At 42.5% G+C, this 16,514-nt stretch overlaps 1 protein-coding gene across 1 annotated transcript in view; it reads right to left on the minus strand.

The window, feature by feature from the left end:
* Nucleotides 1-6,087: 6,087 nt before the first annotated feature.
* Nucleotides 6,088-16,514, minus strand: part of CFTR (CF transmembrane conductance regulator) — a 411,238-nt gene continuing 400,811 nt past the window's right edge. Inside the window, exon 27 of the mRNA XM_033959147.1 lies at nucleotides 6,088-8,472. Coding sequence (XP_033815038.1) covers nucleotides 8,266-8,472 — 207 coding nt within the window. The 3' untranslated portion in view covers nucleotides 6,088-8,265. The remainder of the gene's footprint in view (nucleotides 8,473-16,514) is intronic.

Genomic DNA, 16,514 nt, shown 5'->3' on the forward strand with positions numbered 1-16,514 from the left:
AAGGGCCCGAATGAGCGTGTGAAGACTGTTGCACACGCTAATGGAATCGCCACCGGGTGGGCGGAAAGTTGCTGGGCTCCTCGGTGGGGGCGCTGAGCGGCCGCGATCCCTCTCCTCCGATACCCCACCCGCTGGAGATCGGCGGCTGGCTGCCCGACTGGTGGAGGCGATCGGCGCCACAGCTCTGTCCCGGCGGCCTCTGAGCAGCTGCGCTGAGAGGAGAGGAGCCTGCTGCCCGAAGAGGAGGAGCGGCGTTGTCTGAAGAGGCTGAGCTGCGTCATAGACCTCAGCTGGCTGCAGCGGTGGTAAGCCCGATGTGTGAAAACCGCGCATGTGCACTCGTGTTTCCGCGACGGGATCAGGGAACACGATTTTTTAGTGCACATGCGCGGCCTAGCATTTTATTATATTAGATGATAATTGACATGTACGGCTAATCATCAAATTCTCGTTGTCTATAATGACCCCTTTTTTATATGCAAAAATTGGTGCATATGGCTAAATTTCATAATCTGTTTTTCCACAGTGATTTTTGCTATATATTTATTTATTTTAAAAAATGTGTATATACTGCCTAAATCTAAGCAATTTATAAAACCTTAACAACACATAGTGCATAGACATTATCTGATCATTCTCGGCCTGACTGCTGTCTAAGACATATTACACGATTACCAGAATTAGCATTGAATTGATCTCATCTTGTGACAAACTATATTATATGATTAGATGTGAACACGTTATCAGGTATGTTTCACAACTTCTGAAGGTAGTTTTGGTTTTATGTTTTATCATGTGCTTGGTCTAAATTGAAACATATTTCATGTTCATCGATAGACAATTTTAATGTATATAATTGTATACAATTAACTTGTTTAAGACAGCTACCATTATTTTTGTTACTTTTAGTTTCTTAGAAATCTGGAATTTTTCAAGTTTAATTCTCCATTTATACAATATTTATGAGTTTAAATCATATTTATTTTTGCCTTTATTTTAAATTATATTTTATCTCTACGCGGTATTCTCTATGCAGGTAAACTGGGAAAATCTCTTCTCTTCAAAATCACAGGTTTCTGGAACGACCTTATTATCCCGTTGCGGAACCTGGGCTCTTTCCAACTATTCCGCAAGCAACTGAAAACTTGGCTCTTCTCTAACATGTAATTCTATTTTCCCCCTTACTCTTCCATTCTATATATAAGCTCATGTAAACCTTTTCCTTTCTCTTTTTATATTTTAAGTTCTTGTAAACTATGCCGAGCTCCACTTCCGTGGAGAGGATGCGGTATATAAACTTAAGGTTTAGTTTAGTTTAGTTATGTATTTCTAGTTTTATAAGTGTGTTTTACAATCAATTTAGATTTTATTTTCATGTTTAACAACCTTTTATATTGTGGTTATGGCATATTTAAAAAAATATATTTATAGACTCCTGAGGCAGGCATTGTTGGCCGAAACACAAACGTGTCAAGTCATTGAATCAATAAAGAGCACCATTTTTATGGACATCTCCACAGTTTTATGGGAATCTCCACTGTTTGTGTGATACTTATTTGTGGGGGTGACTCTCCTGTGTCTGCAGCTATGTGATCCCTTACATATATGCTATCATCTGTTAAAAATATACAGAAATATGTGATATGGACTCAAAGCAGGAACCACAAAGCAACTCTAATTGATTTTACTGCCATTGTTAGATTTCTACAACCAGCCTTACAGAGTTTCGATTAAAAATTTTTTTTAGCAGACTCCATAATAGATAGTAAGTTCAAACTGGGAATTTGAAAGATAATTAGCAATTACCATGTGCTAACTGTATGAAAATGTGAAATCTAACATACCATTTTTCATAAGATACAGTTAACAGATTCTGTGATCATGAAGGTCAGAAAGGTTGTACTTAAAGTTTGCAATTCTACAAACAAAGGGAAAGAACTAATCCCCACACCAAACATATAGCAACATCAAACAGTAGAGACAACCAAAGCAAAATGACCAAGTGATATGCAGAAGATAGTTTATTATAAATAAAGCAGTCCAGTTGTACTGAAGGACTCACCACAAATTAAACTTCAGCTCAAAAGCCTGCATCAGGAGTCCACCAATAATATATTCAAACTCTTATCATATCACAGAGGAGGGAGACAGATACCAATGAAGGAGGGAGAGAGGACAGACCCTGGATGGAAGGGAGATGGAGAAAAAGCAAATGTTGGATAAAAAGGGACAAAGACAGTAGACACTAATCAGGAAGTTAGTAAAAACAAGATGAACATAGAACACGATACAGGTACTATGTATGTAAAGAAATAGGAGTTATATGAACATAGTACATAATACTAATATATGTGTATATATAAACAGGTAGATAGAGTATAAAAAGGTGAAAATAAGTATGGTTTAATTATGTCTATACAGGCAGTCCCCGAATTAAGAACGAATTACGTTTTTAAAGCTGTTCTTAAGTCAGATTTGTATGTAACTCAGAACTTGTACATTTTAAGATTCTTGCTGCTTACCTCTGCTCCCAGCTGACAAAAGGGTCAACTATCCCTACCAGTTCCCTCTAAGGTACAGCATGCATAACCACACATTGTTCCTGAATCTGCTGCAGGAGAAATGTAGGAATCTATGGCACTGGAAATACTGTTCAGTGAAATCAGATGAAGCCACAACCACATTCTTAAGTACGAGTCATACGTAAGTCAGGTGTCTGTAACTTGGGGACTGTCTTTATTGAAAACCATCTCAGAAAATGCTAACTCTGTATTGTAACATCCTTACAGAAGCTCATGCATTGATTATGGCTTAATTATGTCAGTAATGAAATCCTTCACAGAAAAATGCTAACTCAGAATTGTAACACCTTTACAGAAATTCTTGTACTGTAGCATCATTACTGAAGCTCATGTAAACTGCTCTGAATTGACTTCACAGTCATTAGTAGCAGTATAGAAGCTTTCAATAAACAATAAATGAAAGGGGCAGAGACTGGATGGAAGGAGGCAAAGATAGAAGACAGATGCTGGATAGAAAAGGACAAGAAAGAGGACAGATGCTGGATGGAAAAGAAAGGACAGGTGCTAGCAGTGTGAATCCACACATGCAATGAGACCACAAGCAGTACTGCAGCAAGCTCTCATTCCCCTTGTATGTGATCACATACTTGCTTAAATAATCTCTTGTAGAATACTAACTGCATAAAAGTATGTGCTTTGGCATCAAGGCATGGGCACATAAGTGGATAGAGCACTAGTGTAAATGTCTTTGCCTATAATGTAGGCGCACATTAGCGCTGGCTTTTACAAAACTGTGACAGAGGTCTCTACCATGGGTCGGCAAGGTAAATGCTCCGATGCTGATAGATGCTCCGTGGCTATGTAAAAGGAGCTTGAGGTGACTTATGCTAGTGGCTGCAGGTGACTACCCATGGTGCCCTGCTGTACAATTGCCCTCAAATTGTCAACCCTGAGACAGGATTCTTTTAATCAGAACCACACAAACAGCAGTTGTATACAAAATCTTGATTTTATTGATAATATTGTACTTAATTTTCTAGAATAATGAAAAATATTCAAAATGCATCTAGATGTGTATTTTGTTATGTCAGGGAATACTCATTCTGTAAAACTACATACTATTGAATTGTACCTAAAAGGCACAGTTAACATAGCTAGATAAATCATTTCATTAGAAACAAATTACCTCCCCCAGCACACATACACACACACACACACACACACACACACACATATAAACTTGACATCTGTGTTAACATTTTCTTTTGCACACCAAGAATTGGTGGCTGTAGGCAATTAGAAAAAAGTGTCACTGACACTACAAAGGGGGTTATTTAAGAATAATATGTACTAGTACCATTAAGGAGTGTTAATGGGCACTCTGACAATTAATCTGTGTTATAATGGCATTAGTATGCACTATTAGTAAATGACCCTGAAAATTACTACTCTAGCATTCAGTAAGAATTAGTAGTACTATAAAAGAATATAGATGAAAAATAAAAACATTCTGTTTTATACAAATATATTTTTCTGCATAGTATAATCACTTTTAAAGTACAGAATTCTTCAAAAGCTTTAAACAATATTAAAATAAATAATATATTCCAGAGCAAAATTATTACAATTGCAAAATGGAAGCTTATAAAATGGTCATTTCCAGGATACTTAAAATTATATGATGTATGTATAAATATATACAGTATGTGTAGATATATGGATGTTAAAGGTAAAATCCAGAATGTGCACATTATTCACTGGATTTTCCAGTCCATAACTCATTTATGCACAGAATAAAATGTTAGCATTTTAATTAAACATAATCAATGGACATGTATTAACTTGGTTTCATGACTGAACACATGGCAAGGCATCATTAACAATGTTTGAAGACATCATAATTAAAAGGAGACAGCTGAACAAATACTAATAAAACATTTAAGATTGTTGTCTTTGGTGTCAGGATATATTGTTTTAAGTACAACCTGTATTACTGCACATTTGTACTTTTCATTGGCTCCTGAAGATAACTGACTTCAGGTCATGTAACTTGAGCTATAACCAACAGTGTCCAAATGAATATATCAAATTTGTCATGTGCTAAATTTTAAAATGGCTTAATTAGATTGTATTTTAACCAAAAATCAGAATCTAAGGACCCTTTTACTAAAGTGCATGCAACATGGAAACTGCCAGGTACTATTAGCACATATGCACAATAACTGTTAATACAGAAGCTTAACATTTAGCATGTACTGATTCTCTGGAATGGAGTAGGAAATGAATAGAAATGAACCTTACATGCAACAATTAATATAAAACATTTAGGACTAGATTCTATATATGATGCCTTTAAAAAAAAAAATGCTGATCACTTTTTTATAAACAGCACTCAAAGTTACACGCCATTTCTACAATAGCACTTAGTATCAAGAACCACACCTAACCTTAGGCATGGCCATTTATACCAACGGAAACATGGTACAAATCCTCACACCTAAATTAAGCGTAGAGGTCCCCCTTATTCTATAACTATATGCGTAACTTGGATAAATGCCTCAAATTTGCCCATAACCCTCCCATTTCCATGTCTCTGTTTTGGACTCATCTTAAAATTTGGGTGCAGATCCAATGCCTAAATTTATACATGTACATATTAAATCCAATTTGCGCCAATAATTGCTTGTTAACATCTCAATTATTGGCATTATTTGGCTAGTTAATAAATTAAATTGCACACTCCTAAATTTGTGTGTTTAATTCTTAGCACTTTTTATAGGGTTTGGAGTTTGGGTTAGAGGGTAATTTTATATGGGGAAGCATATATTAAGCACCTTTTAAGATGTCTATATCCAGCCTATTTTATAAAGAGCAGATGTAAATGTCTCTGCCAAAATTAGGACCCTTCTACTCTTTGTGTGGGAAAAGCAGGCTACCGCAAAACATTTTGTCTGTTTGCATGTGCTATGTGCATGTTAACTATCGTTTTAAAATATTTTTCAAGGGGTGGGGGGAGTATCATAGGCAGAGACTGGACAATCCTGCTTTATCCAGCTATTGTATTTACATTAGTATGCACTAATTAGATAATGCAGGGTTAATGCAAGAGTATATAGTAGTGCTGCCTGATTCCCCAATTTCAATCGAATCCCCAATTCACTTAGGTGGTAGAAAGGGATAAGAGGGAGAAATGTTGGACATAGGGTAGAGGGCAGAGAGAGATGCATAGGGAGACAGAAATATTTCAAATTATAATGGAGGGGAGGAAGGGTGAGATGCTGCATGGAGGGGAATAGAGAGGTTTGACCAAGAGCACAAGGCAGGCAGAGAGAGAAGAGAGAAGATGGATAGTGGGAAATAAATGTTGGATATGGCAGTTGAAGGGAAGATACACAGATAGAAGATAAATGGTGAGCACGGAGAAAGAAGAAAATATCAAATGGGCAGGAGACCCTGGTGAGCAAGTTAACTGAAGACAAACAGAAACCAGAGCCTGGGACCAACATGATTCGAATAATAAAATGACCAGTAAACAAAAGGTAGAAAAAATAATGTTATTTTCTATTTTGTGATTACAATATGTCAGATTTGCAATGTGTATCCTGCCAGATCTGGTGTTAGAGAGCGAGTGTGAGCTAGGACCTAACAGAGAGAGGACAAGACTTTTTTATTTTGTGTGCACTGATATTTTGTGTACACTGAAGCACCGGCATGGGGTTGGAGAGGGCATAAGGGGGTGGGGTGGGTGAAGAGGCTACAAAATAAACCCACCAGGATGTTTGGAAAAAAAACACCTGATTGGGCAAGAAAAGCAAATCGAATCAAAAAATTGATTCAATAGGTCAAATTGAATTTAAAAGTTTTTCCCTGAATCCGATAGAACTAGTACATAGTGCCTCCTAAACAGAAGGCGGGTTCCAGTGTTATATTTTTTCTTACAGGTGTCGCGAACTAATGGAAACATTAACATAGAACTTAAGAAAGAAAAAAAATGCTTGACTTAATGCTATGATAAATCTGAGCTTAGCATACAGGCAAATCTCATGTCAGAATGCACTAAGCCTAGATTTTACTGCAGCTTAGTAGAAGGGCCAATTAGTGAGCTATATATATAAATTATAGTATTCTTAATCTATACTTGTACATGTGCACTTCACCCAAACTGTCCTGTATATGCCCATCAGCAAAATACACATCATCATTTCAAAGCATGTGCTTATGTGCCATTTGTTATTTTATAAGAGGCCATTTATGAACCTATGTGGATGCATTCACATGTAAATGACTAAAAACACCTCAAAGTGGATACATAGTTTACCGCTTAAAGTATTCATACTTTTAAATGCTATCTCCATGGGTGGCATTAAGGCACCTGCATTATCTGCAATGCACTTAGAGGACAATTCTATAAAAGGGTGCCTAATATACTTGTAATATACTTATAGTCTGTTCTATAAAGAAATTACTGTACATAAATTCATTTATTCATAGAATACCAATATAACATGTTGAAAATGTGCATAAAATGTAAGCATGATCACTTACACCAGTCTTAGAGACTGGCATGCAACAAAACAGCACAAATGACCAAAGGACAGGGACAAAGGAGATATTTATTAAGATGACCCGGCACGGCCAATGTTTCGGCTAGAAACTTGCATCAGGGGTCTACAGAATTCTATGTCCTTTCCTATTTCTGATGTATTAAGAACAGCAAAGACTCTCGTAAATAACTGCTCTCACTTAAATATGCACTTGCGTGTAATATTGTGAGACTGGTTATTTCATGAGGGATTTAATTGGAGGGTAGAGATTTGGATTTTGAGAAGAACAATAGGGGTTCAGCAGGAGGTATCAGATTGGGAGATGGAATATGTGTGTGGAGAGTTCCACCATCGCATGTGTCTTTGGGATTAGTTTAGCAAGGGTCACACTGTTATTTGCAGTGCCAGATAGCTCACACTAACATGGTGTCATGCAGTACAACCCTGCCCTGTAGGGTAAATGAAAAGCATATCCTGGGCATGCTCCCTGCATTTAGCAGGATTTGCATTTACCAGGCATTAGTTTTTCCTGTTAGTACATGGTAAGTGCAAAATCTTACTGCATTTGAGTAAAAGGGCTCTTAAAATTCTTATTGGAAGTGGGAAACATTTACAGTTTCACAAATGTACCCCCCTCCCATTTTTATCAAGCTGCACTAGAGGTTTTAGCGCAGGCTGGCATGGTAAGTGCTCCGATGCTCATAGGAATTCTATGAGCATTGGAGCATTTACCACACTGGCCTGCACTAAAAACCTCTAGCGCAGCTTGATAAAGGGACCAATAGTTAATTCTGGGAACAACTAGTCACAATTCATATTTTTTTCATTGCTAGCTTTTGATATTTTCATACATAATGCTAATCCAAACATTGTTAAAGCTTCTTCAATGATATTGTTCCAAATCAGCTAAAACCTATGCCTATCACAAAGGCTATGGTATATTAAATGTATTTTACATGAAAATTCACATTAATACAATTCAGTGTTATGTCTTTCCTCATACACTTTGTAATCATTGGTTCAATGTCATTTTCCACAAGTTAAAACCATATTTCACACAGTACCCCATGATAGCATGATTTGCTTCTGTGATTTGAACATCCTTTAGTTTGACTATCCTGTTTGGGAGACACAGTTTTAATACAACCTTTCCCTGATCACCATGAGATAATTCTTTAACAATAGGAATCCATCCAACTTCAGAGTCTTGTTTCTTGTACTTCCTCTTCAGTCTCTTCTTCCAAGGCACTGATTATGGTTATATGTTTGCTTTTACTTGAGTTTTTATGAGGCACTGAGAACAGCTTCAGACGATCTGGGTTACAGATAGCTTGTTTGAAGAAGCTCTTTTCATTCATCAGCTTCTGAATAGAGTCATACTGCCGTATTGTGTTTTCTTCCATCACCTGGTAAATAAAATATCAAATCAGTTAAAGAAGCAGAATTCAACTTCATCCATGTACTAAAATACAACATAAGCTAGGGTTGATCAACAAAGGCTTCATAGTGCTGTAATGAGAAAGATTTTGTCTTGAAATGGGTCAAAATTGATTAAGTTGCAATTTTAAAACAATTAAGGTTTTCTTGCTTTGTATATCCTCCAGACAGAAATTTTTTGGTGCTTATGAAGGCCAAATTTCAGTCATTTCCAGTAAAGTAAATTTTCTTCACCCAGAGATTATGAGTTTACTTCTACAACAGGCCCCTCAATTTAGGTACCATGGTAATGTGAGGTAACAGCCTTGGGTGCCCAGGTGTTCATACAGAATGCTAGTGTACATTTAGGTGCCTCCATTTATATTTGCCATGGACATGGCGTAAATGAGGGCAGTTCAATACAGCAGGCACATGGGCAATTTCCAGTATTCTGAAGTTGCCCACCTAAATCCATCTATTTGAATGACCCCCTCATAAATATGCACTATGCCATTTGGGCGCCTATTTTTAGAAAACTACATGGTAATTTCACAGGCAACAGTACAGTTAGGGGGGAATTCATCAAGCAGCTTTAGGTCTTAAGTTGTGTCACTTGGACCTTAACGTGACTTAGAAGGCCCTAATACTACCTGACCTAAAATACTGTGGTGATAAATAAGTCAAGTGACAACACTACCCAACAAATAAGATGGATTAGAAAGCCAAGTTGAAAAGAAAATATGGCTTCTAATAACAAATAAAATGTGTTTAGTTGTATATGAGAGGAAAAAGGATCTCAGAAACCTGCTCAGAAACTGATGAAATACTAAAAGATTTAAGTCTGAGACTTATCAGTTCCAGATTTCAATCACTGATCCTGTAAAAACCTCTCATATTCTCAAACCTATTTTGTGTATATTAACATATTTACAATTTTCAATGATTTTTTAAATAATTTTATATATATAATTTCCCACATAACTATCTTCAGACCCTATATGGTATCTTCTCTCCTTCTATGCCCCTTCCAGAAACTGTATGCCTCCCCCTTCCATCTCTCCTTTTACCCCCATTGGTCTGACATCTCTCTCCTCTCCTTCCCTCTCCCACACCTCTCCTCTGCAATCCCTTTCCCTCTTTCCCCTCATTTTCCTTTTCAATTTATTTTCTGCATCTGTCTAGATTACATTCTTACTACCCTCTCATCAACTTCCTTTTTTACTGTCTACGTACAGTTCACCATCTCTTTCTCTCACCCCCTCCAGTATTTCACTAACTCAATCCTTTTTAATATCCCCTCCTTCCATCATATGCCCTTTTTCTCTACCCCTTCCATCTAGTACCTTCTCCTCTCTCTGCCCACTTCCATCCAGCATCTGCTCCCCTCTTTCTCTCCTACCATTTCCTTCCTGCATTTGCTCCCTTATCACTTCCATCCACATTTACATCCAGCATAGGCTCCCTCCCCACTACCATCCAATGTCTGCCCTTTCTCTCTCCATCCACCCCTCTTCAATTAGCATCTACCCCCTTTATTTCCCTCCAATCCAATTCCGTCCAGTATCCTTTCCCCTTATGCCTCTCTCCCCTTTTCCTGCACACCAATTCCATCAGTACCACCCTTCCATACCACCCTACCCCCTTTCTCTCCCTCCACCACTCTTCCATACCAGAAGTCCTGCTCCCTTCTCTCCCTTCATGCAGCAAGGTCCTGTGATGACTGTAGCTGCCGGCTGCCAGTCTACCCCACTCAGACGTACTTGCTCTGGAGCAGAGTCGACTGCCGTGCTGAGGTGCAGGAAGGTCCTGCGATGAATACATCTGCCAGCTCTGCTCTGGAAGAAGTAAGTTACGTTGGAGGGGGATGGACCCAGCAGACGCAGGGAATTGCGGCAAGACCCCACGATGACTGTATCTGCCGGGTCCACCCCCTACGACGTAACTTACTTCTTCCAGAGCAGAGCCACCAGACGTACTCATCGCGGGACCTTCCTGCACCTTAGCGCGGCTGCTGAATCTGCTTCAGAGCAAGTACATCGGAGGGGGTGCACTGGCAGCCATGCTGAGGTGCAGGTCTTTTTCAACAGTAGGGCAGGACATTCCAGACCCGGACCTGGATGGCTTTGCACCGCCCCCACCCCTCCTTGGTACGCCAATGGGCCTGCGACCCCCCCCCATTGGCTGGTGTGCCACAGACCATGGGGGCAGTTCTGTAGCTGAGGAGGTAGCTGGTTGGGGAAGGTCCAGGTGGTTCCACTGGGTATTGGGAGGGGGACCAGGCAATGTGAGGGCCCACTGGGGTGGGCTGCGAGGTTGTTGACCAGGGGCCTCGGGTCCATGATACCCCCCTCCCTGTTGGCCGACATGCTGCAGACCATGGGGGCGGTTCTTTGGTTGCGGTGGGTCAGCGGGGCTGTGTGGTCCTGCGGTATCTTGTGACAGGGCCAGGGAGTTTTGTTGGTTATCCGGGGATAGGCCCCAAGGTGCCAGAGGGTGAAGGGTTGGAGCGGGCTGTGTGGCTGCTGGCAGGGTGTCACAGGTCCACAGCCTCCTCCCCCCTCTGTTGGTCTGGAACGGTATGTGGCTGTGCCATAGGGCTAGAACGGGGTGGTCTGATGTGTGCCCAGGTGTGGTCATGGTTGGGAGGCTCTGTAGGGGGCAGGCATGGACTTTTAGAACTGGTAGTGGTGGACGGTTCTCTCGGGGTGTCCTGGGGTAGGGCTCACGCGCGCATGCAAGGGACTGGTGGGGGCCGGGTGTTTTACATAAGCAGTGCTTCTGCCGGGTCAGACCAGAGGTCCATCCCACCCAGCAGTCCGCCCCCGCAGCAGCCCAACAGGTCATGACCTGCCTTAATCACCCCCTAGGTATCTCATCGAAGTCCTATCTTCCCATCAATGTCCTAACCCTCTGGCCTTGCACCTGCACGACCTGGTGAGCTGTCTATACTTATGCAACACCCCAGCACCTCCCTCAGTACCCCACGATCCCCTTTTCCCTCAGGAATCTGTCCAATCCCTGTTTGAATCCCTGTACTGTACTCTGCCGGATCACTTCCTCTGGGAGCACATTCCATTTGTCCACGACCCTTTGGGTGAAGAAAAACTTCCTTGCATTTGATTTGAACCTATCCCCCTTCAGTTTCTCTGAGTGTCCCCTCGTACCTGTCGTCCCTTTTAGTCTGAAGAACCTGTCCCTGTCCACCCTCTCTATGCCCCTAAGTATTTTGAAGGTCTCTATCATATCCCCCCTGAGCCTCCTCTTTTCCAGAGAGAAGAGCCCCAGTTTATCCAGCCTCTCGGCGTATGGGCAGTTTTCCAGCCCTCTTACCAGTTTCGTTGCCCTCCTTTGGACTCTCTCAAGAACTGCCATGTCCTTCTTGAGGTGCGGCGACCAATATTGAACACAGTATTCCAGATGTGGGCGCACCTTCGCTCGATACAGCGGCATGATGACTTTCCGCGTCCTGGTTGATATGCCCCTCTTGATGATGCCCAGCATCCTGTTGGCTTTCTTCGAGGCTGCTGCACACTGTGCGGATGGTTTCATGGATGGATCCACTAGCACACCCAAGTCTCTCTCAAGTCCGGTGTCTTCCAGCAATCTCCTCCCCATTTTATACTCGAACAACGGGTTCTTTTTCCCTATGTGCATGACCTTGCATTTATCTACGTTAAAGCGCATTTGCCATTTGTTTGCCCAGTCCTCCAGCTTATCGAGGTCCCTTTGCAGTTCCTCACACTCCTCCCTGGTCCTAACTCTGGCGCAGAGTTTGGTATCGTCTGCAAATTTTATAACCTCACACTTTGCCTCTGTTTCCAGGTCATTGATAAATATGTTGAAGAGTAGCGGCCCCAGCACCGATCCCTGCGGCACACCGCTCGTGACTCCCCACCAGTCAGAATATTGGCCCTTTACTCCGACCCTCTGTAGTCTGCCTGACAGCCAGTGCTTGATCCATCTGTGTACATCCCCGCCCACCCCGTGGTTCCACAGCTTCCTAAGCAGCCTTTCATGTGGCACCTTGTCAAAGGCCTTTTGAAAATCGAGGTAAATGATGTTTTGTGATGGCCTTCTGGTGCATAGGTTCCAGCAGGGATGGGGACCCTTGGCCTGGGCAGGGCAGAGCTCGTGTGCCTAGGTGGCTGAGTTGCTGGTGGTTGCCGAACTGGTGCATGGGGTTTGGTGTGTCTCTTGTGCCTGGTGTGTCTCTTGTGGGTGCGATGTGAAGTGGAATGTAATGTAATGTAATTTATTTCTTATATACCGCTAAACTCCGTTAGGATTCTAAGCGGTTTACAGAAAATAGACAATAGGGTAAATTAAAATTATAATTAAATTAAAATTAAAATAGGTACTTAGAAATTCCCTTACTGTCCCGAAGGCTCACAATCTAACTAAAGTACCTATGAGAAAAAAAACCAAAAACAGTTAATGAATATTAAGATGTAAAAATAAAGACAGAGATAGAACAGGAAAGAAACATCCCAACAAGAAAAACATTGATCTCATTACGGCCATATTCTTTTAAAGCAAGTGTACATCCCAGCAATAATAAAATGGGTAAAATAAATTAAATTAAAATTATTTGAATTAAAACTAAATATATATTAATTAATTAATTAATTAATTAATTAATTAAAAGAGAATATATGGACTTTTATTCTGACTGGCGGGGAGTCACAAGCGGTGTGCCACAGGGATCGGTGCTGGGGCCGTTACTCTTCAACATATTTATCAATGACCTGGAAAAGGAGGCAAAGTGCGAGGTTATAAAATTTGCAGACGATACCAAACTGTGCGGCAGAGTTAGGTCCAGGGAGGAGTGTGAGGACCTGCAAAGGGACCTGGACAAGCTGGAAGACTGGGCAAACAAATGGCAAATGCGCTTTAACGTGGAAAAATGCAAGGTCATGCATATAGGGAAAAAGAACCCTTTGTTCAACTACAAATTGGGGGGGGCATTGTTGGGAGACAGCAGACTTGAGAGAGACTTGGGTGTGCTGGTGGATGCATCACTGAAGCCATCTGCACAGTGCGCAGCAGCCTCGAAAAAAGCCAACAGGATGCTGGGCATCATAAAGAGGGGCATAACAACCAGGACGCGGGAAGTCATCATGCCATTGTATCGAGCGATGGTGCGTCCACATCTGGAATACTGCGCTCAGTATTGGTCACCGCACCTCAAGAAGGACATGGCGGTACTTGAGAGAGTCCAAAGGAGAGCAACGAAACTGGTAAAAGGGCTGGAACACTGCCCATACGCCGAGAGGTTGGATAGGCTGGTGCTCTTCTCTCTGGAAAAAAGGAGGCTCAGGGGAGATATGATAGAGACCTTCAAGATCATGAGGGGCATAGAGAGGGTGGATAGGGACAGATTCTTCAGACTGAAGGGACAACAAGTACGAGGGGGCATTCGGAGAAACTGAAGGGAGATAGGTTCAAAACAAATGCAAGGAAGTTTTTTTTCACCCAAAGGGTCGTGGACACTTGGAATGCGCTACCTGAGGAAGTGATCAGGCAGAGTACGGTACAGGGATTCAAACAGGGATTGGACGGATTCCTGAGGGATAAAGGGATCGTGGGATACTGAGAGAGGAGCTGGGATGTAACACAAGTATAGAAAGCTAACCAGGTAATAAGTATAGAAACCCAACCAGGTCTTGCATGTGCAAGACCGGAGGGTTAGGACTTCGACGGGAAGATAGGACTTCAATGAGAAACCAAGGTGGCAAGGGAGCCCCTTCTGGTGATTCAGACAGGTCGTGACCTGTTTGGGCCGCCGCGGGAGCGGACTGCCGGGCCTATGGTCTGACCCGGCGGAGGCACTGCTTATGTTCTTATAAGTATGTAAGAAAGGAATAACGATAGAAATGAATAGAAGGAAAAAAACAAAAACCGTTAGACAATGGAATTCTAATGAAAATTTAAAATAAAGATGTAAAACAAAATAAATAAGAAACAGTATAATAAGTGATATTTTAAACACGATGTTATAAGAGTCAGGAGGGTCTCATTTTCACTTCAGTCAGACCACCATTCTCAGCGTCTCTAGTCCATCAGCCGTTTATCCGATCAACCGCCATTATCATCCTCAGCACACAACTACAGGTCACCTCCTCCGATGCAAAAGAAACCTCCCTCAGACTCCTCAACGGTCAGTGCGCTGAACAGCTCTGCTTCCACATAGATCATGCCGACTTCAATCATCTGCTCCCTGGTCCATACTGCGCCTTACTCTGCTAGCCCTCGCTCCCGCAGACACCACCTCTCACCACACCACTCCCATGATTGGTAAGGAATCGGGCGAGGTGAAATTTCATAAAGATGAAACAACTCTGCAGACCTCCTATCCTGCTGATGTCGCCCTGCAAGCAGAATACAAGGAGTTGCATCCCTGTCGGTTTCAGTGCCTACGCTGAGCACTTCAGACATGGCGCCTCCAGGTCCCAACAGCTACCGCTTCACGATGTCTCGGCCACCCTTCACTGACTTCAGCGCTGATACTCTCTCGACTCTCCACTACCAGTGTCACTTGCCATGACTCAACCGTCAGGCACAGCCCAACACCCTCCAGAAGTGCAAGGAAATATCAGGTAGGAAGGAGGCTTTTCAATTGTTAGACCAGAAACTAACGATCAAATCAGTAGCTGTCAGTCCATTTTCACGAATAGAGGCTTCAATCCAATATGATAAATCAAAATAAGATTAATAAAGATAAATTAAAGATAAATTAAATAAAGTGAGCTACTAAATGAAATAAACAAAATAAAAATAAACAAAGCAACAGAGAAAACCAAAAAAGTAAAAAAGGAGAAGGAGACAGTGCAATTGATGACTTAACCAGCTGTCATCTTGTTAGAATGGCTGCGCATGGTAAAGAGTTTTCATTCCCAGTGCCTTATGGCCGGCCATTCGCAACTGCTATGCTGGGTAGCCCAGGGGGGCGGCATGCCATGTTGTTCGGCAGCAGCAGTTGGATGGGCAGGGTGGAACTGTTTGGTGGCTTGGCAGACGGGGTCCTATGGCCCTGACTCTGTCATGGCGTGGGCTTAGTGGAGTGGTCCGAGGGGTTCCTTCCGGTGGGGGGTCCCTTTGCATGTCTTGGCATGGGGTGGATCCCAGCCTGCGGGCACACTGAAGCACATAATGGGTTTTTTTAAAAAATTTGTCTGCTAGGGCCCTGTCCTGCTTTTCAGCCCACCCAAGGTGGCAGGTTCAGGTATACTGGTTGGGCATGGATTTTGGATCACTCTGTTGGGGCTGGTCTTGGAGTGGGAGCTTTGGGGGCTTTTTCCTTGGTGGCAAGCTCTTGTGGTAGGGCAGCAGGGTGTTCTTCTCTTGTGGATGGGCAGGTTTGCCAGCAGAGTGGTGTGAGTTCGGGTGCAGGTTTTGTCCTGTGGGGGATTGGATAGGTTTGGTGGATGAGAGGGTTACTAGTGACATGGTGGAGGTGTTTCCTTCCTGGTTTTTTCAAGGGGGCTGGCGCGTCGGAGTGTGAGTTAATAGTGCTCTGCGGTGGGGGTGCTGTTCGGGGGCCACAGGCTGGCCTCATTCTGGAGGTTGGGGGTGCTTCTGGCTGTCTGGGTGCCCAAGACAGTGGGTCGGCGCACTTTCAAGTTCTTGGAAAGTGGGAGTCCGGGGGAATGTGCCTGGGATTTGGTGGCAGACAAGGCTGGGTGGTGATGTCATGGTAGGCGGTTGGAGTTTGGTGGCTTCGATAGGGAGAAGGTGCCCGCTTGGTGTCGGTGGCATGTATGGAAATTCCCTTTTGGTGTGGGAGACTGCCCCGAGGGTTGATCAGTTGCTGTGCTGTACTGTGCTGGAAACAGTTCAGTTCGGTGAGCACATGTGGTCGCAGCTTTGTTTTTGTTTTATTTTGTTTTTTGGGGGGGACGCTTGTAGATTATAGGCCTGTGGTGGTGATCCCAAGCTACAAGGTTTGGCTTATTGAAAGATGAGTGGTCATGTGGTAGTGAGATCAACTGAGTTGTGACGTTATGTGTCATGTGACCTGGAATGGGGGGTCATG

Source organism: Geotrypetes seraphini, chromosome 9, assembly GCF_902459505.1.
Source record: "Geotrypetes seraphini chromosome 9, aGeoSer1.1, whole genome shotgun sequence".
In the NCBI taxonomy this organism is placed as follows: Eukaryota; Metazoa; Chordata; class Amphibia; order Gymnophiona; family Dermophiidae; genus Geotrypetes; species Geotrypetes seraphini.